Raw genomic sequence first — 22,344 nt, 5'->3', positions numbered from 1 at the left:
AGGACTCAAATATCAGTAAAATGATCCAACTCAGTGCTAAAAACACCAATCAGTATCTCAAAACTGTCCCCCCCCCACCCCCTGAGATTAAATAATAGCACAACATAGTATCCAAATAATATAACCCTACATCACACTTAAAGAGTAGCTATTTCTTTATTTAACAATTGATCGGCCTTTGTAAAGTTACTTTATTTTACTTCCTTCTCTCTGGAAAGTGCAGATGTAACTGCATAGTTCTTGCTCTTTTAGAAGCTGCTTTGAACTGCTGACCTAGAAAGAATCTGCACCTGAACACTATCTACAAACGCCTCCATCTGTGAGCCTCCCCCCCCCCATGCTCAGGCAATGAGGGGGTTTGTTTCCTGACCCTTGTAGAGCTGCAGCTCAAAGCAGCTTCTAAAAGAGTAAGAACACAGCAGATAAAGCAGCGCTTCCAGCCTGGTGTCTGAGAGAGAAGGAAGCAAAGTAAGGTAATGGCGTAAATATCAAAGATTAGTAACTTTGTTAAGGCTGATCAATAATTAAATAAAATGAGTTACTCTTCAAATGTCCAAATAATACCACCCTGAGAGACCCAAATAGTTCCACTAAACAACACCTGAATACAATATATATATATATATAATTGAACACATGGCTAGTATGCAGGATCGGATCGTGGCGGTCATGCCCATTGTGAAAGAGCATCTATTAGATGCTCAGGCAGCCCAGGGGCGCACATATAATAAAAGAGCCAGAGTCAGAACTTTTAACAAGGGTGATCGGGTGTTAGTTCTGGTACCCCCAGCCGAGAGTAAGCTGATGGTCAAGTAGCAAGGGCAATATGAGGTTCGAGAAAAGGTGGGGAGGTAAATTACCGGGTGTATCAGCCCGAAAGGAGGAAACCTGAGCAGCTTTACCATGTAAACCTGCTAAAACCTTGGAAAGAAAGAGAGTGTTTAGTTACAGACGTCACCCCGGGCATATCACCAGAGAGTTCTCTACCGTCAGCCAGGGATGCGTCCGGGGGAGAAGTCAGGATAAGTGATGCTCTCACTAAACAGCAGCGACGGGAGGCTGCAGAATACCGACGTGTTCTCAGAGCTACCGGGTAGGACTACAGTTCTCCAACATGACATTGTCACCGAACCTGGGGTAAGGGTGCGAATGAGACCGTACCGGTACCCGAAGCCCGAAGGCAAGCCATCACGGCTGAGGTAAAACAGATGCTCCAGTTAGGCGTCAACGAGGAATCACGGAGTGAGTGGGCTAACCCCATTGTACTGATCCCGAAACCAGACGGATCGTTACGCTTCTGTAATGATTTCCGAAAATGAAATGAAGTGTCAAAGTTTGACCTTTATCCAATGCCCCGGTGGATGAGCTGATTGAGAGACTGGGGCAGGCCCAGTACTTTACCACGCTCGATCTCACCAAGGGTTACTGGCAGGTACCTCTCACGAAATCGGCGAAGGAAAAGACCGCCTTACTAACTCCGTAGGGTCTGTACCACTATGTGGTCTTACCTTTCGGGTTACATGGGGCCCCGGCTACATTCCAGAGGTTGATGGACATAGTGCTCAAGCCCCATCAGGAGTACGCGTCCGCGTATCTAGATGACATTATCATCTTTAGCACCGACTGGCATACGCATCTATCCTAGGTACAAGCGGTTCTGGATTCTCTCAGAGCCGCGGGGTTAACGGCAAACCCCCAAAAAATGTGCGATAGGGCTAGAGGAAGCCCGATATTTGGGATATGTGATTGGCCAAGGGGTTATCAAGCCCCAAATCAATAAAGTTGAGGCCATAAAAAACTGGCCTAAACCATCAAATACAAAACAGGTGAGGGCGTTCCTTGGCATCCTTGGGTATTACCGCCGGTTTATACCTAATTTTGCTGGGCGAACGGCGGCCCTGACCGATCTCTTGAAAGGAAAAAAAATCGGTAATGGTTCGGTGGAACCCTCAGGCTGAAGAAGCCTTACAGTCCATGAAGTTGGCCCTGTGTGGACAGCCGGTCCTCATCAGCCCCAACTTCAAGGAAACCTTCATTGTACAGACAGATGCCTCGGAGGTAGGCCTAGGGGCGGTATTGTCACAAAAAGTGAATGGTGAAGAGCACCCGGTCACCTACTTGAGTAGAAAACTTGTCCCGGCAGAGAAAAACTATAGCGTGGTAGAGAAGGAGTGTTTGGCTATTAAGTGGGCCTTGGAATCGCTACGTTATTACTTACTCGGGCGTCAGTTCCGCTTAGTGACCACTCACCTTTGGTATGGATGAGGAACGCCAAGGAGAGGAATGCGCGAGTCACCAGGTGGTTCCTGTCACTGCAAAATTTCAGTTTCTCTGTAGAACATCGCCCTGGGAAGTCGCAGGCAAACGCGGATGCCCTGTCCCGGGCACCCTGTATGGTGGCAAATGTTCAACCCCACAAGTTTGAATAGAGGGGGGGGATATGTGAGGCAGTGACCGGGATCGTATACGAGGGACGTTATATATCCCCCAGAATGTGTAGAGAGACCTATTAAACCCATTGGAGTGCACTGTAGTCACAGACACAGCTGCGGCTGCAATGCAGGAATGAAGGTGAGCAATCACCTGGTCAGGCTATCTGGCTAAGGCAGATTAAGTAAAACCTGGCAGGGCCTTCATTTCTTGGAGGAGGCTACAGGAAGGTAGTGGGGCAGCGTCCTCCCTCCAACCCGGGTTTTCCAGTGGCTCTTGCCACATGTCCTTTAAAATCCCTGCACTAAGGATTAGTGTTGTTCTATGTTGGAACCTGCTAGGAGCACAGCAGGAAAGCTCGGCGGGCCTGTGTGTAGCTGAACCCACTCCTGGGAAGGCTCTGCACATGTCAGGCTCTGAGCGGCCCGGCGCGGCCGTTGCCCCCGGCAACCGTTGTTATGGACTGATGTTAACCCGGCTGTGAAAAGGAGGACTTACCATTTTACCCGTGAGTTGCTGAATAAAAGCTGTTTATGTTGGACTTGCTTGGGTCACTGCCTCAGTTACTGCACGGTGTGAACACCGCCGCCTTACAGGCCCTTGGGAGGACATCGCAGTCCACATTAGACCATCATCCCTTCCTGAGCGAGATCTCCCACTGCGCCCGAAGGGTCTCCTTCACCCCCTCACACCATAATCAAGCCGCTCGTTACACATTTATTTTGGTCCCTTTCCAAGAATAACCCGCAAGTTACTTTTTCGCTTCGCAGACTTCGAAAGGTGAACGTCACGCTCCGAAATATTAAGAAGAGTCTCAGGATCGGCGTCAGGGAGGAAAGAATATCGAGGTATTGAAAGACACAGAAGAAGGGAGAGGAGAACATTAAATAACCACCCCCCCCCCCCCCCATCGCTCAAGAAATCGGTAAATGGATCCTAACATTTCCACCAAAGCTTGCTGGCCGCCATTAGACCTCCCATAGTGAAGGTCACCCAACTTTCCTAGCAGTCAGAATGACAAATCTCACCAATGCGGGAGAGCAATGTATCAGGGACACTGTGGGCGTCATACTTTATATATTTCAGAAAACCCAAATGTTTGGTAAAGACGCCAGTGAAAAATGGAGAAGGGTCAGAAGTCGTTAACTGCTGTACAAGGGACTTCATCGCCCTGTTATAGAGACTTGTTCTAGACTCCTCCCTCTTGGAAAACAAAAAAGCATAAAAGGCAGAGAAAAATCAGAAGTCTGAGCGTTGTTACCGAAATCCGGGGAGAATTTCATGTGAATAGCACCTTTACCAATAGATTTACTTCGAAAATTGTGACGCGTTCAATAATTATTGTTTCATAAAGAAATCATGTCACCAAACTTTGGAATAAAACCCCAGATAGATGGTGAATGGTGGATGCAAACAGGATGGAGCATGACGAGGTGTGTAACGTGCTGTGCATGCTACACAGCAGACTGCCCCTCCAAGCTACACAGACTTGTTTCCACTATATGGAGGTTGTATAAGAAATCTGTAGATTAGTAATAAGAAACAAGTAAACCAATAAAGTAACTGTGCCGTCTGTTGTAGGATATGAAGAGGTAACGAGCTCCCCGAAGCGTCTATCTGCTGTACAGCAGACTGCCTCCAATGTTCAGTGAGAATAATCACTCAGCTTCACGATGACATTTTGTGTGTCCCTGACTGGGGTCATATTCCCCCTGTCCCATAGTAGGATCCCTGCGATGTCATAGAGAATCCTGGCAGCCAGTCATGGACTGGGGTCTTCTCCAGCGGCCCCCGTCTGGCTCTGTATCCTCCATGGACTGGGGTCTTCTCCCGCGGCCCCCGCCTGGCTCTGTATCCATCATGGACTGGGGTCTTCTCCAGCGGCCGCTGCCTGGCTCTGCATCCATAATTGACTGGGGTCTTCTCCAGCGGCCTCCGTCTGGCTCTGTATCCATCATGGACTGGGGTCTTTTCCAGCGGCCCCCGCCTGGCTCTGTATCCATCATGGACTGGGGTCTTCTCCAGCGGCCCCCGCCTGGCTCTGTATCCATCATGGACTGGGGTCTTCTCCAGCGGCCGCTGCCTGGCTCTGTATCCATAATTGACTGGGGTCTTCTCCAGCGGCCTCCGTCTGGCTCTGTGTCTATCATAGAATGGGGTCTTCTCCAGTGGCCCCCACCTACCTCTGTATCAGTCATGGACTGGGGTCTTCTTCAGTGGCCGCTGCCTGGCTCTGTATCCATCATAGACTGGGGTCTTCTCCAGCGGCCCCTGCCTGGCTCTGTATCCTTCATGGACTGGGGTCTTCTCCAGGGGCCGCCGCCTGGCTCTGTATCTGTCATGGACTGGGGTCTCCTCCAGCGGCCGCCGCCTGGCTCTGTATTGATAATGGACTGGGGTCTTCTTCAGCGGCCTCCGCCTGGCTCTGTATCTGTCAAGGACTGGGGTCTTCTCCAGTGGCTTCTACTTAGCTCTGTATCCGTCATGGACTGGGGTCTTCTCCAGGGGCCGCCGCCTGGCTCTGTATCCGTCATGGACTGGGGTCTTCTCCAGGGGCCGCCGCCTGGCTCTGTATCAATCATGGACTGGGGTCTCCTCCAGCGGCGGCCGCCTGGCTCTGTATCCATCATGGACTGGGGTCTTCTCCAGTGGCTTCTACTTAGCTCTGTATCAGTCATGGACTGGGGTCTTCTCCAGCGGCCGCCGCTTGGCTCTGTATCCATCATGGACTGGGGTCTTGTATGGCTTACATTGCTCTGTATCCGTGTAGCCTTTTGTGTTCTGTCTATAAATGTCTTGTTTGGAATCTCTGTGGATGGAAACCATCTGCTCCTCTCCTGACACTCGCCATATCCTCAGGTAGGTCTCCGGGGGGCGCTGGTCTGGCCGCACAGGATCCAGCAGGTTGGCCGCCATCACATACAATGTAGCAGAATAATAATTTGTTCTTGGACGACGCTGACACATCGTCCCCCTCCATTGTACCTGGGCAGGATCCCGTCCATTTACAATCAGTCCTGGTAACAGCCGGATCCCTGAATCCTGAACATCTGGAATCTCGTATAGTTAGATTTAGAGCTCAAAGAGAAATGTGACTTTCACAATCACCATGAAACTATTATTACTGCAAACTAATCTAACCGTATAGCAGCAAGAAGATGTAATGAATCACCGCTAGCCAAAACCAGAGGAACAAGGAACGAGAAGCTTCTACAACTGGAGAAGATACAAATGATTTACTGCATATATATATTATATATCCTGTACTGAGCCGTCCTGTAATATCCTCCAGAGCTGCACTCACTATTCTGCTGGTGCAGTCACTGTGTACATACATTACATTACTGATCCTGAGTTACATCCTGTATTATACTTCAGAGCTGCACTCACTATTCTGCTGGTGCAGTCACTGTGTACATACATTACATTACTGATCCTGAGTTATATCCTGTATTATACTCCAGAGCTGCACTCACTATTCTGCTGGTGCAGTCACTGTGTACATACATTACATTACTGATCCTGAGTTATATCCTGTATTATACTCCAGAGCTGCACTCACTATTCTGCTGGTGCAGTCACTGTGTACATACATTACATTACTGATCCTGAGTTATATCCTGTATTATACTCCAGAGCTGCACTCACTATTCTGCTGGTGCAGTCACTGTGTACATACATTACATTACTGATCCTGAGTTACCTCCTGTATTATACTCCAGAGCTGCACTCACCATTCTGCTGGTGCAGTCACTGTGTACATACATTACATTACTGATCCTGAGTTACCTCCTGTATTATACTACAGAGCTGCACTCACTATTCTGCTGGTGCAGTCACTGTGTACATACATTACATTACTGATCCTGAGTTACCTCCTGTATTATACTCCAGAGCTGCACTCACTATTCTGCTGGTGCAGTCACTGTGTACATACATTACTGATCCTGAGTTACATCCTGCATTATACTCCAGAGCTGCACTCACTATTCTGCTGGTGCAGTCACTGTGTACATACATTACATTACTGATGCTGAGTTACCTCCTGTATTATACTCCAGAGCTGCTCTCACTATTCTGCTGGTGCAGTCACTGTGTACATACATTACATTACTGATCCTGAGTTACATCCTGTATTATACTCCAGAGCTGCACTCACTATTCTGCTGGTGCAGTCACTGTGTACATACATTACATTACTGATCCTGAGTTACATCCTGTATTATACTCCAGAGCGGCACTCACTATTCTGCTGGTGCAGTCACTGTGTACATACATTACATTACTGATCCTGAGTTACATCCTGTATTATACCCCAGAGCGGCACTCACTATTCTGCTGGTGCAGTCACTGTGTACATACATTACATTACTGATCCTGAGTTACATCCTGTATTATACTCCGGAGCTGCACTCACTATTCTGCTGGTGCAGTCACTGTGTACATACATTACATTACTGATCCTGAGTTACATCCTGTATTATACTCCAGAGCTGCACTCACTATTCTGCTGGTGCAGTCACTGTGTATATACATTACATTACTGATCCTGAGTTACACCCTGTATTATACTCCAGAGCTGCACTCACTATTCTGCTGGTGCAGTCACTGTGTACATACATTACATTACTGATCGTGAGTTACATCCTGTATTATACTCCAGAGCTGCACTCACTATTCTGCAGCATTTTAGATGAAACCTTCCAGACAGTGGTGTGAGTGCAGAGTTGCTCCTGTGAGGAGATCCTGTGTGGGGTCGATCACTCCACAGTCACGGTCCAGACAGCAGAACTGAGTGAGTGGAGTTCAGCATTGTGAGATGGGGCAGTGTCATCTTGTATCAGCTCAGGAGAAACAAACAGAAGAGTCAGTGAAGAACAGAGACAGAGCAGAGGTCCCCAGATGACGGCTCCGCTCTCAGCTAAGCTATTTTTAATGTCTCTAATAAACTCGCTGATTGTTTCCAGTTACATTGTGACTGCAGCTGTGGAGCTTTGTCTGGTGTCTGTAGTCCCTCGCTCCACAGCGGTGCTACAATGGGAAGAGACATCTTGGTCGTTTCTGGCACAGATTTTCCTATGTAACGTCTGCAGTGATACATTGTTACCAATCCGTGTGTGATAGAAGCTGATAATATGTGCGATCTGCAGACACTCGCCAGATCCAGGACTCCGTCCGCACGCCTAACCGTTCCCAGACTCCGGACCCCTCGTGCACCAGGAGAATGATGTCACCTGATTATTTCTATACGTTGTTGCACCAGGTTCTTCTTATATGAATGTTGCACAGCTTGCCCGCATCATTTCCATTAGCATTTAGGACTTGGCTCTGGCTCCGGCCGCTGGACGCCGGCCCATTTGGCAGCTAACAAGTTGAGTCTCTGGAAATGAGTTGAGGCGCAGAACTCTAACGAGAAACTTGGCCGCTTCCAGCTATTAAAAGGTTTTAAAGTTTGTGCCAAGAGCTTAAAAGAAGAGTTAGCTGTAAAGCGAGTGCGGCCCTCGCCATGCTGCGCCGAGCTGATTATTAGCAGATCTCACTCCGCGGGATGAGCGCAGCTGCAGCCGCTTAGTTCTGCTCGGCGAGGCGGCCGGACGCATCCACAGCTTGGCCGCGCTCCCTTTCTCTAGGTGATGAAGTTGTATCGCGGTGACGGGAGCAGACTCCGGATCTACAGGACGTCTCCCGTTACAAGTGGCGGCCGCTGCCAAGGAACATGGGCACGGCGGAGGAGGCTCGCACAGCGCGAGGCCAGGGGACGGCGCTCAGGAGAAGCTTCCTGCCAACTCGTAAACACGTTTTATTTGCGTCTTTAAAGTGATTAACTTGGATTATGGACGGTGAAATTCAGATAAGACGACACCGGCACGCGACAGGGTTCATGGTAATACACCATTACATCGGTATATCAGTCCCCAGAGACATGGAACATATCCTGAGACCACCCCCTGAGAAGACCATCCCCTGAGAAGACCACCCCCCCTGAGAAGACCACCCCCCTGAGAAGACCACCCCCCTGAGAAGACCACCCCCCTGAGAAGATCACCCCTCTGAAACCACCCACCTGAGAAGACCACCCCCTGAGAAGATCACCCCTCTGAAACCACCCCCCTGAGAAGATCACCCCTCTGAAACCACCCACCTGAGAAGGCCATCCCACTGAAAAGACCATCCCCCTGATAAGACCACCCCCCCGATAAGACCACCCCCCTGAGAAGACCACTCCCTGAGATCACCCCCTGAGAAGACCACCCCCCTAAGAAGACCATCCCCATGAGAAGACCACCTCCCTGAAACCACCCCCCTGAGAAGACCACCCCTCTGAAACCACCCCCCCTGAGAAGGCCATCCCTCTGAGAAGACCACCCCCCTGAGAAGATCACCCACCTCTCAACACCAGATTGCCTGTGACAGCTCCAACATATATTCTGCACACCGCACCTCTTTTTTGAGAAGACCCCCCTAGAAGACCAATAAGTAATGCAATTGCAAGTGGTCATCTCAAAAAGACTTCAGAAGCCCCTGAAATTACCTAAAGACCCCAGACTGGCGAATCGGGAGGAAATGTTGTATTCTTCCACCAATGCCACCAATAGGGGGCTGCACTGTAACCTGCATTGCACGGAGGACTCCCCACCAGATGGACCGCCACACGGAAAATCGGCAGCTTCCAAGACTCTGGTTTACTTTCAGGACAGGCCATCAATATCAGATCGGTGGGAGTCAAACACTTGGCACCCCCCTGAAGAGAGCCAGAAAACCACAGCTCCATACACCATGTAGTGGTCATTCTTGGTACTGCAGCTCAACTCCTATTGAAGTGAATTTCATCTGACCTGCAGTACCTAGAACGGCCACTACACGGCGTATGGAGCTGTCGTGTCCTGTACACTATGTATTTCCAGCAGTCATAGGAGCTGCAAACAGCTGATCGGAGTGGGATCCGGGTGTCGGACCCTCACTGACCTGGCACTGATGACCTCTCCTTGGGCCCCATACACATTAGATAACTATCGGCTGAATGACAGTTCACCTGACAGCTGTCTCCTCCAACTTCTCCTTACACAGGAATGTTTGGCTGACCGCCTGCTCCCATCCAACGTGCCGGATCCTTCTCTCTCCGACCTCATCTGTTGGGGTAGTATCGGGAGGCCCCCATAACTTTATACTGTTGACCAATCCCACTGATATCAGCAGGTTCAGACGACTTTAGAATAATGTGTATGGAGCCTTAAAGGGGCAGTCTGGGGAAAAGAAGTCTTTTGTTATGCAAAGGATAGGCGATAACTTACTGATCGGGGGGTCTGACCAGTGGGACCCACATCGATTGGCAGAACTTTTTATCCCTGATGCACATTATTCTCTATGGGGCGGCTGGAAGCAGACAAGCGCTCGACAGCCAGGGGGGAATGAATGGCGCGGGGGTCGTCCGTGAGCATTGCTGCTCCCTCCTAGCGGGGATAAAAGTGTCCCCCCTCAGCCGATTGGTGCAGATCTCAGCAGCTGGACCCCACAGATCTACAGGTTATCACCTATCTGCTGGATAACTTGTCTACACTGGACAGCCCCTTTAAGCCATATGCCTATACAAACCTGTTAATGGGGGCTTTCATGGGCTTTTTCTTAGTTTTGGGGGAGCCCCTTCCTCTGGGAGCCGATATCCGGGGTTACATTGTCTCCCCCTTCGTGGCATGATTTGTGTGGGAATGTCTCGCAGCTCTTTATCCTGTTATTAGGGTTAATGGCCCAGAACTGACGAGGCCCCCGATAAACAGACGATAATGAGACGCGGATTCCGTTCACAGAGGATCCATTTATCAGCCGTAATCCTGGGATCAATCTAATGTCATTTACTCATTAACGCTTCTCACGGAGAACCCGGGACAGAAACACTGAAATCACAGAGAGACACTGTCCTATAGGAGATGAGGGTGCAACAATGTAACAAAGACCAATGCACATGTGCAACAATGTAATAAAGGCCAGTGTATGTGTGCAACAATGTAACAAAGATCAGTGTCACCTGTGCATCTATGTAATAATGACCAGTGTAAGTGTGCAACCATGTAATAAAGAGCAGTGTATGTGTGCAACAATGTAACAAAGACCAGTGTCACCTGTGCATCCATGTAATAATGACCAGTGCAAGTGTGCAACTATATAATAAAGACCAGTGTCTCCTGTGCAACCATGTAATAATGACCAGTGCAAATGTGCAACAATGTAACAAAGATCAGTGTCACCTGTGCATCTATGTAATAATGACCAGTGGAAATGTGCAACAATGTAACAAAGATCAGTGTCACTTGTGCAACCATGTAATAAAGACCAGTGCAAATGTGCATCCATGTAACAAAGACCAGTCAGTGTATGTGTGCAATAATGTAACAATCACTGGTATCATGGTATTGTAACTATGAGGTGTTATGTCTGCAAAATGCAACCGAGATGGTCATTTACATCTTATCCGCAACAATGTATCAAACACCAGTACCGCATACATGACAATGTGACAATCACTGCTGTCATGTCAACACCTGCGAGGACACAGAGAAAAAGCTTTTGATTACAAATTGAAATCACAGGAGCAATGATGTCGCATAGTGTGAACTGTGAGCAATCTGAGCGATCAGACGGGCCGGCCTGCGGCAGATCCAGGCTGCGGTCGGTGCTGTACCTCATGGGTTGGGTCCGGAGAGCCGTCTTCAAGTCTTCTACGATTTTATTCCTCATCTCCGTATCTTCTTCATCAAAGGCGTAAAGGGTCTGCATCTGCGGGGGAACAAAGAGGTACGTGAGCTGGAGGACGAGGCCTCTACCCTGGAAACCACAGGGAATGAGCGCGTAGAAGGAGGTGTCAGCGGGGTCAGCGGCACCGCGGGGGGGGGGCGATATTCACTATATGGAGATACATTCACAAAAGCTTCAATGTATCAAACTCAAAGCTTTTTGTTCTTTTTTTTAACTTTAGCTCGTGGTCTTTGTGTTTTCTGGATTCCATTCTGCAATGGGTTAAATTGTGGCGGCTCGTGGGCAGGTGCCACTGGAAGCGGTGAGACCTTGGACACGTCACATGCCAGCCCCAGCTCGTGAAGCCAGCCATGAATCCCAATAATCCCAGCTGTGAACTGTGAGGTTCCCGGTGTCGCAGCCGACGACTCCTTGAATTATTCAGCACACATTGCGGTATAATGTAACGGGAGCTGAGCCTGCAGATGACGGGCGCCCGTTGCTGCCCGCGGGAGGCATTATCCCCAGGATTATACATTTTATGGAGCGGGATGGGCTGGCAGCAGCTGTATTTGCCAGCCCTGACCTCCCGTCAGCAGACATAACGTGCTTTACTTTGTCTGGGTTACCTACTGACATTGAGCACACAACGCAGACCTGCTTATGAATGGGGATGGGGACGCGATGTGCATTAATAACCAACGTGAGACCAGGAAAGAACGCCGGACTATGGGAAATAAAAGAAATGCCGGGACAATCTGGGCAATACGGGGGCACCTCCACACTACTCTCTGGAGTCACGTGGGCACCAGGGATATGGCAGCCCAATGAGGGCACCAGGGATACGGCAGCCCAATGAGGGCACCAGGGATATGGCAGCCCAATGAGGGCACCAGGGATATGGCAGCCCAATGAGGGCACCAGGGATACGGCAGCCCAATGAGGGCACCAGGGATACGGCAGCCCAATGAGGGCACCAGGGATACGGCAGCCCAATGAGGGCACCAGGGATACGGCAGCCCAATGAGGGCACCAGGGATATGGCAGCCCAATGAGGACACCAGGGATACGGCAGCCCAATGAGGGCACCAGGGATATGGCAGCCCAATGAGGGCACCAGGGATATGGCAGCCCAATGAGGGCACCAGGGATACGGCAGCCCAATGAGGGCACCAGGGATACGGCAGCCCAATGAGGGCACCAGGGATACGGCAGCCCAATGAGGGCACCAGGGATATGGCAGCCCAATGAGGGCACCAGGGATACGGCAGCCCAATGAGGGCACCAGGGATACGGCAGCCCAATGAGGGCACCAGGGATACGGCAGCCCAATGAGGGAGGGGAGAGCACCAGCTGATCTCGTACGTAGCGATGTCCATGGATATTGTTACATTGTTACATTATTACTGGGGGGGGCTGAATACTGACACCTCCAGGACAGATGTAAGGAACGTTCTTCACCAACTGGACCGAGATATAGAGAGGAAGGAGAGGAAAGCCGACATTGAGCCACCATTATTCTCATATCCAGCATTACAGGAAGGGGTTACAGATGGATAAGGTGGGATAAATCCTACACTGGGGGGTCCGGTAATTGATGTCCTCATTTCCTTTCCCTCCCCGGCGGCAGCTGTCATCACGGGGGGGGCTTCAGATGTGACCACTGGACATTGTACTATATGGGCGTCCAACGGGACCGGACTCCGGCCACAACCAGATGAAAGGAAAGCGATCACCGACCTCAGGAATTGTTCCCACTCCGGAGGACTCAGATACGAAGATAAATGGACGCACCTCCGCACAGGGTGACCCCTAACCAAGGCTCCCCAAATCTACATGTGGCTCCAATGATGGGAAACTGGGGACCCCACGGAATTCCCAGAGGGCAATTAAATAGATGTCACTGCTATGGGGGCTCCGTAGATGTCACTGCTATGGGGGTCAGTGTGGCTGTCACTGCTATGGGGGAGCTATAGGTGTCACTATTATGAGGAACTAGAGATGTCACTACCATGGGTTCAGTGCTGTCACCATTATGGGGGCACCTTAGATGTCACTAATATGGGGGCACTGTAGATGTCACTGGGGTGGGAGAGGGCACTGTAGATATCACTGCTATGGGGACACTGTAGATATCACTGCTATGGGGGCACTGTAGATGTCACTGCTATGGGGGCACTGTAGATGTCACTGCTATGGGGGCACTGTAGATGTCACTGCTATGGGGGCACTGTAGATGTCACTGCTATGGGGGCACTGTAGATGTTCCCGCTCTCATCCTCTTCCTCTTCAGGTTCTGCACTAGGTTTATACAATGTACAACTTAAAGTGCTCCTGTAAGTTTTATTGCAGTTTCCTGCAAATAGTGAAGTGTGGATGTGATCGTGTTATGCAGGGGGTCCGCGCCTCTGGTCATTTCTGGATGCACCACACTGCGCGCACCGAACGATACTTCCCCCTTCCCAGGACATAGTTGTCGGCTGCACACAGTCACGTCACCACCAATCTCCGCACAATGTCAGAAGATTGAAATATATAATACAAATATGTGCAAAAAGCTTTAGATGGCAATCGCTCTGGTGGTCTGCACTGGTTTCCTATAGGGGTCCTCATGGAGATTCTGCATCAGGAAGATGTTTTTGGAAAGTTGTCACAATTTAACCCTTCTTTTCCTAATGATTGAGATTTGGTGGCATCGGCATTGGTGGAATGGCCCCGTTACAATGTATCCAGCTTCAGGTTTGTGCGATCTGTTCGTTTCTACCAGACGTCGGCTCTTAAGTAGAATGATTCTGGGCTCAGCACTTCCGGTTCTGGATCAGAGGAGGTATTTATAGAGGACACATCACTTACGGCCGCCATGGAGTTGATCCGGTCGATGTAATAGTCTGGCCAGCTGGTAGCCAGCTTATTCGGATCTTCTTGTTCCTGCAAGAAATAAAGAAAAAAGAGAAGTGATCAGTGATTTTTATCCCTCAGGAGTCTACAGCTGAAGTCATTCACCTCCAGGACTCTGGGGTCAGAGCGACCGACCAGAAGATCAGGGGACCCGCAAGGGTTCGGGCTATTGCACAAAAATGAGCCTCAAAAGGTTCTCAGTTTTGGACAACCACAGTGATCATTTACACCCGGGATCTATCTGTAATGGGACGATTCACAAGTAATCAATTAGATTTTTTTCATACTTTGTATATAAGGAAGGTGGACCCCTTTAAAAAATGTTTTTGTTTTTTTTTCACTTTTTTAAGGTTTTTTTTGTCATCCTCTTCCAACTAAACTAATGGGGAGGTGCCCTCCGAAAAAGAAATGACGCTTATATTATTGAATGATAAAAAGTGTTTGATGCTTCTCCTGGAGCCATCCAGATCATACAATTCTTGCTGTTTTATCACCAAACACAAGAGCAGATACAAGAGACTGACATTTCCTATTATCTGACAGCTTTTCTGCAAAGGCTGGGTCAGCAGAGTCATCTCATTATCATTAGAGGGCTGGGTCAGCAGAGTCTTCTCATTATCATTGGCTTGTGGGGCCAGCAGAGTCATCTCATTATTATTAAAGGGCACGGTCAGCAGAGTCATCCCATTATCATTAGATGGCGGGGTCAGCAGAGTCATCTCATTATCATTAGAGGGCAGGGTCAGAAGAGTCATCTCATTATCATTAGAGGGCGGGGTCAGCAGAGTCATCTCATTATCATTAGAGGGCAGGGTCAGAAGAGTCATCTCATTATTATTAAAGGGCGGGGTCAGCAGAGTCATCCCATTATCATTAGATGGCGGGGTCAGCAGAGTCATCTTATTATCATTAGAGGGTGAGGCCAGCGGAGTAATCTCATTATCATTGGAGCATGGGGCCAGCAGAGTAATCTCATTATCATTAGAGGGCAGGGTCAGCAGAGTAATCTCATTATCATTAGAGGGCAGGGTCAGAAGAGTCATCTCATTATCATTAGAGGATGGGGTCAGCTGAGTCATCTCATTATCATTAGAGGGTGGGGTCAGAAGAGTCATCTCATTATCATTAGCGGGCGGGGTCAGAAGAGTAATCTCATTATCATTAGAGGGCGTGGTCAGCAGAGTCATCTCATTATCATTAGAGGGTGGGGTCAGCAGAGTAATCTCATTATCATTAGAGGGCGTGGTCAGCAGAGTCATCTCATTATCATTAGAGGGCAGGGTCAGAAGAGTCATCTCATTATCATTAGAGGATGGGGTCAGCTGAGTCATCTCATTATCATTAGAGGGTGGGGTCAGCAGAGTCATCTCATTATCATTAGAGGGTGGGGTCAGCAGAGTCATCTCATTATCATTAGAGGGCAGGGTCAGCAGAGTCATCTCATTATCATTAGAGGGCGGGGTCAGCTGAGTCATCTCATTATCATTAGAGGGCGTGGTCAGCAGAGTCATCTCATTATCATTAGAGGGCAGGGTCAGCAGAGTCATCTCATTATCATTAGAGGGTGGGGTCAGCAGAGTCATCTCATTATCATTAGAGGGCTGGGTCAGCAGAGTCTTCTCATTATCATTGGCTTGTGGGGCCAGCAGAGTCATCTCATTATTATTAAAGGGCGCGGTCAGCAGAGTCATCTCATTATCATTAGAGGGCGGGGTTATCAGAGTCATCTCATTATCATTAGAGGGCAGGGTCAGCAGAGTCATCTCATTATTATTAAAGGGCGCGGTCAGCAGAGTCATCCCATTATCATTAGATGGCGGGGTCAGCAGAGTCATCTCATTATCATTAGAGGGCAGGGTCAGAAGAGTCATCTCATTATCATTAGAGGGCGGGGTCAGCAGAGTCATCTCATTATCATTAGAGGGCAGGGTCAGAAGAGTCATCTCATTATTATTAAAGGGCGGGGTCAGCAGAGTCATCCCATTATCATTAGATGGCGGGGTCAGCAGAGTCATCTTATTATCATTAGAGGGTGAGGTCAGCGGAGTAATCTCATTATCATTGGAGCATGGGGCCAGCAGAGTCATCTCATTATCATTAGAGGGTGGGGTCAGCAGAGTCATCTCATTATCATTAGAGGGTGGGGTCAGCAGAGTCATCTCATTATCATTAGAGGGTGGGGTCAGCAGAGTCATCTCATTATCATTAGAGGGTGGGGTCAGCAGTGTCATCTCATTATCATTAGAGGGCGGGGTCAGAAGAGTCATCTCATTATCATTAGAGGGTGGGGTCAGCTGAGTCATCTCATTATCATTAGAGGGCGTGGTCAGCAGAGTCATCTCATTATCATTAGAGGGCAGGGTCAGCAGAGTCATCTCATTATCATTAGAGGGTGGGGTCAGCAGAGTCATCTCATTATCATTAGAGGGCGGGGTCAGAAGAGTCATCTCATTATCATTAGAGGGCGGGGTCAGAAGAGTCATCTCATTATCATTAGAGGGCGGGGTCAGAAGAGTCATCTCATTATCATTAGAGGGTGGGGTCAGCAGAGTCATCTCATTATCATTAGAGGGCGGGGTCAGAAGAGTCATCTCATTATCATTAGACAGCTCTGCAATCCTGAAGCCCCAGATAAAGCAGAATAATAACGCTCTGCGCAATGAGTTACTGCCACTATATCATGTTCTGGGGGTGATGATGATGATGATGATGTTGAGCCTTTTGTTGCCGTTGGGACAGAGGTGAAGAGGGGAGAACAGAGGAGACAGAGCCGTATGACAGCGGTTTACTCCTTTTCTCCCAATTGAAATCACGTGCACACATGGACTAGCTGAGCACGGATGTGTATGGGGGGATTAGCTGTCAGCCGGCGCCTGGAGACATTTCTCCACCATTAACTCCCCTCCATAAAGCTTCAATATGGCCGCCTGTATGTCGCATTTTCCTGTAACTTTATTGACTTCTCTCTTTCCAGCACATAACACAGACTTCACCCCCCCGGGGTCAGGACTGCGCTGTGTCCGCACCTTCACCCCCCCGGGGTCAGGACTGCGCTGTGTCCGCACCTTCACCCCCCCGGGGTCAGGACTGCGCTGTGTCCGCACCTTCACCCCCCGGGGTCAGGACTGCGCTGTGTCCGCACCTTCACCCCCCGGGGTCAGGACTGCGCTGTGTCCGCACCTTCACCCCCCCGGGGTCAGGACTGCGCTGTGTCCGCACCTTCACCCCCCGGGGTCAGGACTGCGCTGTGTCCGCACCTTCACCCACCGGGGTCAGGACTGCGCTGTGTCCGCACCTTCACCCCCCGGGGTCAGGACTGCGCTGTGTCCGCACCTTCACCCCCCCGGGGTCAGGACTGCGCTGTGTCCGCACCTTCACCCCCCGGGGTCAGGACTGCGCTGTGTCCGCACCTTCACCCCCCCGGGGTCAGGACTGCGCTGTGTTCGCACCTTCACCCCCCGGGGTCAGGACTGCGCTGTGTCCGCACCTTCACCCCCCCGGGGTCAGGACTGCGCTGTGTCCGCACCTTCACCCCCCGGGGTCAGGACTGCGCTGTGTCCGCACCTTCACCCCCCCGGGGTCAGGACTGCGCTGTGTCCGCACCTTCACCCCCCGGGGTCAGGACTGCGCTGTGTCCGCACCTTCACCCCCCCGGGGTCAGGACTGCGCTGTGTCCGCACCTTCACCCCCCGGGGTCAGGACTGCGCTGTGTCCGCACCTTCACCCCCCGGGGTCAGGACTGCGCTGTGTCCGCACCTTCACCCCCCCGGGGTCAGGACTGCGCTGTGTCCGCACCTTCACCCCCCGGGGTCAGGACTGCGCTGTGTCCGCACCTTCACCCCCCGGGGTCAGGACTGCGCTGTGTCCGCACCTTCACCCCCCCGGGGTCAGGACTGCGCTGTGTCCGCACCTTCACCCCCCCGGGGTCAGGACTGCGCTGTGTCCGCACCTTCACCCCCCGGGGTCAGGACTGCGCTGTGTCCGCACCTTCACCCCCCGGGGTCAGGACTGCGCTGTGTCCGCACCTTCACCCCCCGGGGTCAGGACTGCGCTGTGTCCGCACCTTCACCCCCCCCCGGGGTCAGGACTGCGCTGTGTCCGCACCTTCACGAGAATCCGAGATTTTCCTATAAATCTTATTTATCCGTGACTGCGCAGACATGAAATGATTCAGACTTTCTGGAAACAGAAGAATATTTTTTAATATTTTTTCGATAATTCTGCTGCGGACGCACAATCCTCTTCCGGCTTTGTGTGATACAACCCCTGCACCACCTTAATGTTTCTACAATGTGCCCCCTCTCTCCAGAATCTCATCCTCTGACGGCCAAGAGAGGACATCACAAGTCGGGGACCTCGGTGCGGAAGGCGGAGGTACTCCATACAACACGCTAGTAAAGTGCCAAGATCACACCTCAAAATGCCTACAGTCAACTGGCATGGGACATATGCCAAGGCCAAGCACATTGCCAGTCATAGTATCCCCATAAACAGTGCCACCCACAGACCTCAAACCAGATTTCCCCCTCAACAAAAAAAAGCACCAGTGCCCCTATAACAATGCAGACACAGTGCCCCCATAATAGTGACATCTCTAATGCTCCCATAACAATGCCAACCACACCGCCTCCACAATGTCGGGAGCAGTGCCCTCTCAACAGTGACATCCCCAATATCCTAGCCACTCAGCTTCCATAACATCAGCCGAAGTGCCCAAACACCGAAAACAGTAGTGCCCAAATACTCTAAGCCGCAGTGTCCCCATTACAGTCACATCTACAGTCTCCACATTATAACAGTGTCAGCCGCAGTGCCCCCAATACAGTGTAATCTGGAGAGTTCCCAATCCCTACAACAGTATCAGCTACAGTACTTTTCATATCAGTGTCAGCGAGTGCCCCATAACAATGCCAGCCACACTGCCCCATAATGTCAGCCATAGTGCCCCCACAGTGACATACAGTGTTCTCATAACAATGACAGCTACAGTTCCCCCATACCAGTGTCGGTCACAGTGCTCCCATAACCGTGCCCCTTCTCGTGCCAGGGGCATTAGTGGAGTTGGTTCCAGGATGGCGCACACAAACACTGAATCTGGGATAGGCTGGTAATGGGGGCTGCCCCCTGAGAGTCTGGGGGTCACCCCTTTCATTGAGGGTCAGTAGGTCATTTCTCAGAAAGGTGTTAGAGGACCTTCATGCACAGACTAGAGAACGCTGCAGGGTACAAGTGATGGGGAGCAGATACCATCATGGAGGAATGAGCAATGGTCCCAAGTGTTGGTTTCTGAGCCTCTGACAAGTGACCCCCCGATCTGGACGTATCCGGAGCTAATAACGTGTTTCCCCTCTGGAACCGTCCTGCGTTTCCATCCGGCGACATCCGAGCCTCGTCTCCACTCCTGGAGCCCGTGGCGGAGATCAGCGCCCGGCTGACGTCCTCCGCGAACAAGGGGCGACTGTGCTACACGCGGAGGACACAAAACGCTTTCACTCGTTAACACGAAAGCATGAAAACATCTGTAACCTGTTCCCATAAAACCTCCGAATGGAAAAAGGATCACTGGGAAAATGATCCCGAAGCTCTGGAGACACCGAGAAGACACTTTCCATCTTCCCACTCATGAGCTGATGTACAACCCCGACACCCCCCAGAATAATAATGGGGTCACTACATGGGCACTCATCAAACTACACTCCAGAAAGGAAAATGGCAGAAAAGGAAGAACTTTTTTGATCATCGGCTCCACCCAAATGTTTGGGTCAAGAGTCCTCAAATTGCAGTTCACAATGTAGGACTGATGGGAACGCCTGACTCCTGGCTGGACTCATATACAACGTTCTTGGGAGAATCTGGGGCCAATGGGGCAAACTCCACTGCGGCCAGTGATTTCCTACAGAGGCCACATTAGCCGAGATAATATCCCGTCCTTTGGCTAATACCGAGGAGAAGCTCCATAGCCAGGAGCCAGCTGAGCCCCCTATTAAGACTCTGACAACAGGAGGGTCCTGTCTGTGTTCTCCTTCTCCTGACATCCTTCTTATGACCCAGGAGACGAGAGTCCGTGTCTTATGTTTTTGCCACCTAATAGCAAAGGGGACACGACCACCTCTGACCGACCGCCGGGTTCCCAGACCCCACAGAAGCCCCCGGATCTGAACCTTCTCATCGCTCTAAAAGCGCAAAAGATCTGGGAAGATTTGTGAAACCTTGTGGGAACTTTACAGCACTACTACCCCCATCATGTAACACCGATGGAAGTCATTCAAATCAATTGTATATCTAACCCTATCCTGTGTGATACTGTCTGCTGAGCCGTGTATCTAATCCCATCATGTGTGATACTGTCTGCTGAGCCGTGTATCTAATCCCATCATGTGTGATACTGTCTGCTGAGCTGTGTATCTAATCCTATCCTGTGTGATACTGTGTGCTGAGCCCTGTATCTAATCCTCTCCTGTGTGATACTGTCTGCTGAGCCGTGTATCTAATCCTCTCCTGTGTGATACTGTCTGCTGAGCTGTGTATCTAATCCCATCATGTGTGATACTGTCTGCTGAGCTGTGTATCTAATCCTATCCTGTGTGATACCATCTGCTGAGCAGTGTATCTAATCCTCTCCTGTGTGATACTGTCTGCTGAGCTGTGTATCTAATCCCATCATGTGTGATACTGTCTGCTGAGCTCTGTATCTAATCCTCTCCTGTGTGATACTGACTGCTGAGCCGTGTATCTAATCCTCTCCTGTGTGATACTGTCTGCTGAGCCCTGTATCTAATCCTCTCCTGTGTGATACTGTCTGCTGAGCCGTGTATCTAATCCCATCATGTGTGATACTGTCTGCTGAGCTGTGTATCTAATCCTATCCTGTGTGATACTGTGTGCTGAGCCCTGTATCTAATCCTCTCCTGTGTGATACTGTCTGCTGAGCTGTGTATCTAATCCTATCCTGTGTGATACTGTCTGCTGAGCCGTGTATCTAATCCTATCCTGTGTGATACTGTCTGCTGAGCTGTGTATCTAATCCCATGCTGTGTGATACTGTCTGCTGAGCTGTGTATCTAATCCTATCCTGTGTGATACTGTCTGCTGAGCCGTGTATCTAATCCTATCCTGTGTGATACTGTCTGCTGAGCCGTGTATCTAATCCTCTCCTGTGTGATACTGTCGGCTGAGCTGTGTATCTAATCCCATCCTGTGTGATACTGTCTGCTGAGCTGTGTATCTAATCCTATCCTGTGTGATACTGTCTGCTGAGCTGTGTATCTAATCCTCTCCTGTGTGATACTGTCGGCTGAGCTGTGTATCTAATCCCATCCTGTGTGATACTGTCTGCTGAGCTGTGTATCTAATCCTATCCTGCGTGATACTGTCTGCTGAGCTGTGTATCTAATCCTCTCCTGTGTGATACTGTCGGCTGAGCTGTGTATCTAATCCCATCCTGTGTGATACTGTCTGCTGAGCCGTGTATCTAATCCCATCCTGTGTGATACCGTCTGCTGAGCTGTGTATCTAATCCTATCCTGAGTATTACTGTCTGCTGAGCCGTGTATCTAATCCTCTCCTGTGTGATACTGTCTGCTGAGCCCTGTATCTAATTCTATCCTGTGTGATACTGTCTGCTGAGCTGTGTATCTAATCCTATCCTATGTGATACTGTCTACTGAGCCGTGTATCTAATCCCATCCTGTGTGATACCGTCTGCTGAGCTGTGTATCTAATCCTATCCTGTGTGATACTGTCTACTGAGCCGTGTATCTAATCCCATCCTGTGTGATACTGTCTGCTGAGCTGTGTATCTAATCCTATCCTGTGTGATACTGTCTGCTGAGCTGTGTATCTAATCCTCTCCTGTGTGATACTGTCTGCTGAGCTGTGTATCTAATCCTATCCTGTGTGATACTGTCTGCTGAGCCGTGTATCTAATCCTGTCCTGTGTGATACTGTCTGCTGAGCCGTGTATCTAATCCTATCCTGCGTGATACTGTCTGCTGAGCCGTGTATCTAATCCTCTCCTGTATGATACTGTCTGCTGAGCCGTGTATCTGATCCTCTCCTGTGTGATACTGTCTGCTGAGCCATATATCTAATCCTCTCCTGTGTGATACTGTCTGCTGAGCCGTGTATCTAATCCCATCATGTGTGATACTGTCTGCTGAGCCATGTATCTAATCCTATCCTGCGTGATACTGTCTGCTGAGCCGTGTATCTAATCCTCTCCTGTATGATACTGTCTGCTGAGCCGTGTATCTAATCCTTTCCTGTGTGATACTGTCTGCTGAGCCC

The 22,344-nt window shown here is 50.1% G+C and overlaps 1 protein-coding gene across 8 annotated transcripts in view; it reads right to left on the bottom strand.

The window, feature by feature from the left end:
- The window catches only part of DAAM2 (dishevelled associated activator of morphogenesis 2), a 683,500-nt gene that overhangs the window by 421,289 nt on the left and 239,867 nt on the right, over window positions 1–22,344 (bottom strand). For all 8 annotated transcript variants that reach the window (XM_073671724.1, XM_073671725.1, XM_073671726.1 and 5 more), the window contains exons 4-5: window positions 14,014–14,088; window positions 11,108–11,202 (exon numbers count right to left, since the gene is read on the bottom strand). In XM_073671724.1, the coding sequence (XP_073527825.1) occupies window positions 11,108–11,202; window positions 14,014–14,088 (170 nt within the window). The remainder of the gene's footprint in view (window positions 1–11,107; window positions 11,203–14,013; window positions 14,089–22,344) is intronic.

This window comes from Phyllobates terribilis, unplaced genomic scaffold (assembly GCF_046119375.1).
Source record: "Phyllobates terribilis strain yellow unplaced genomic scaffold, ASM4611937v1 Scaffold_3__8_contigs__length_932513732, whole genome shotgun sequence".
Classification (NCBI taxonomy): Eukaryota; Metazoa; Chordata; class Amphibia; order Anura; family Dendrobatidae; genus Phyllobates; species Phyllobates terribilis.
Note: the sequence above shows the minus strand (reverse complement) of the source record. Positions and strands in the feature narration are given on the sequence as shown.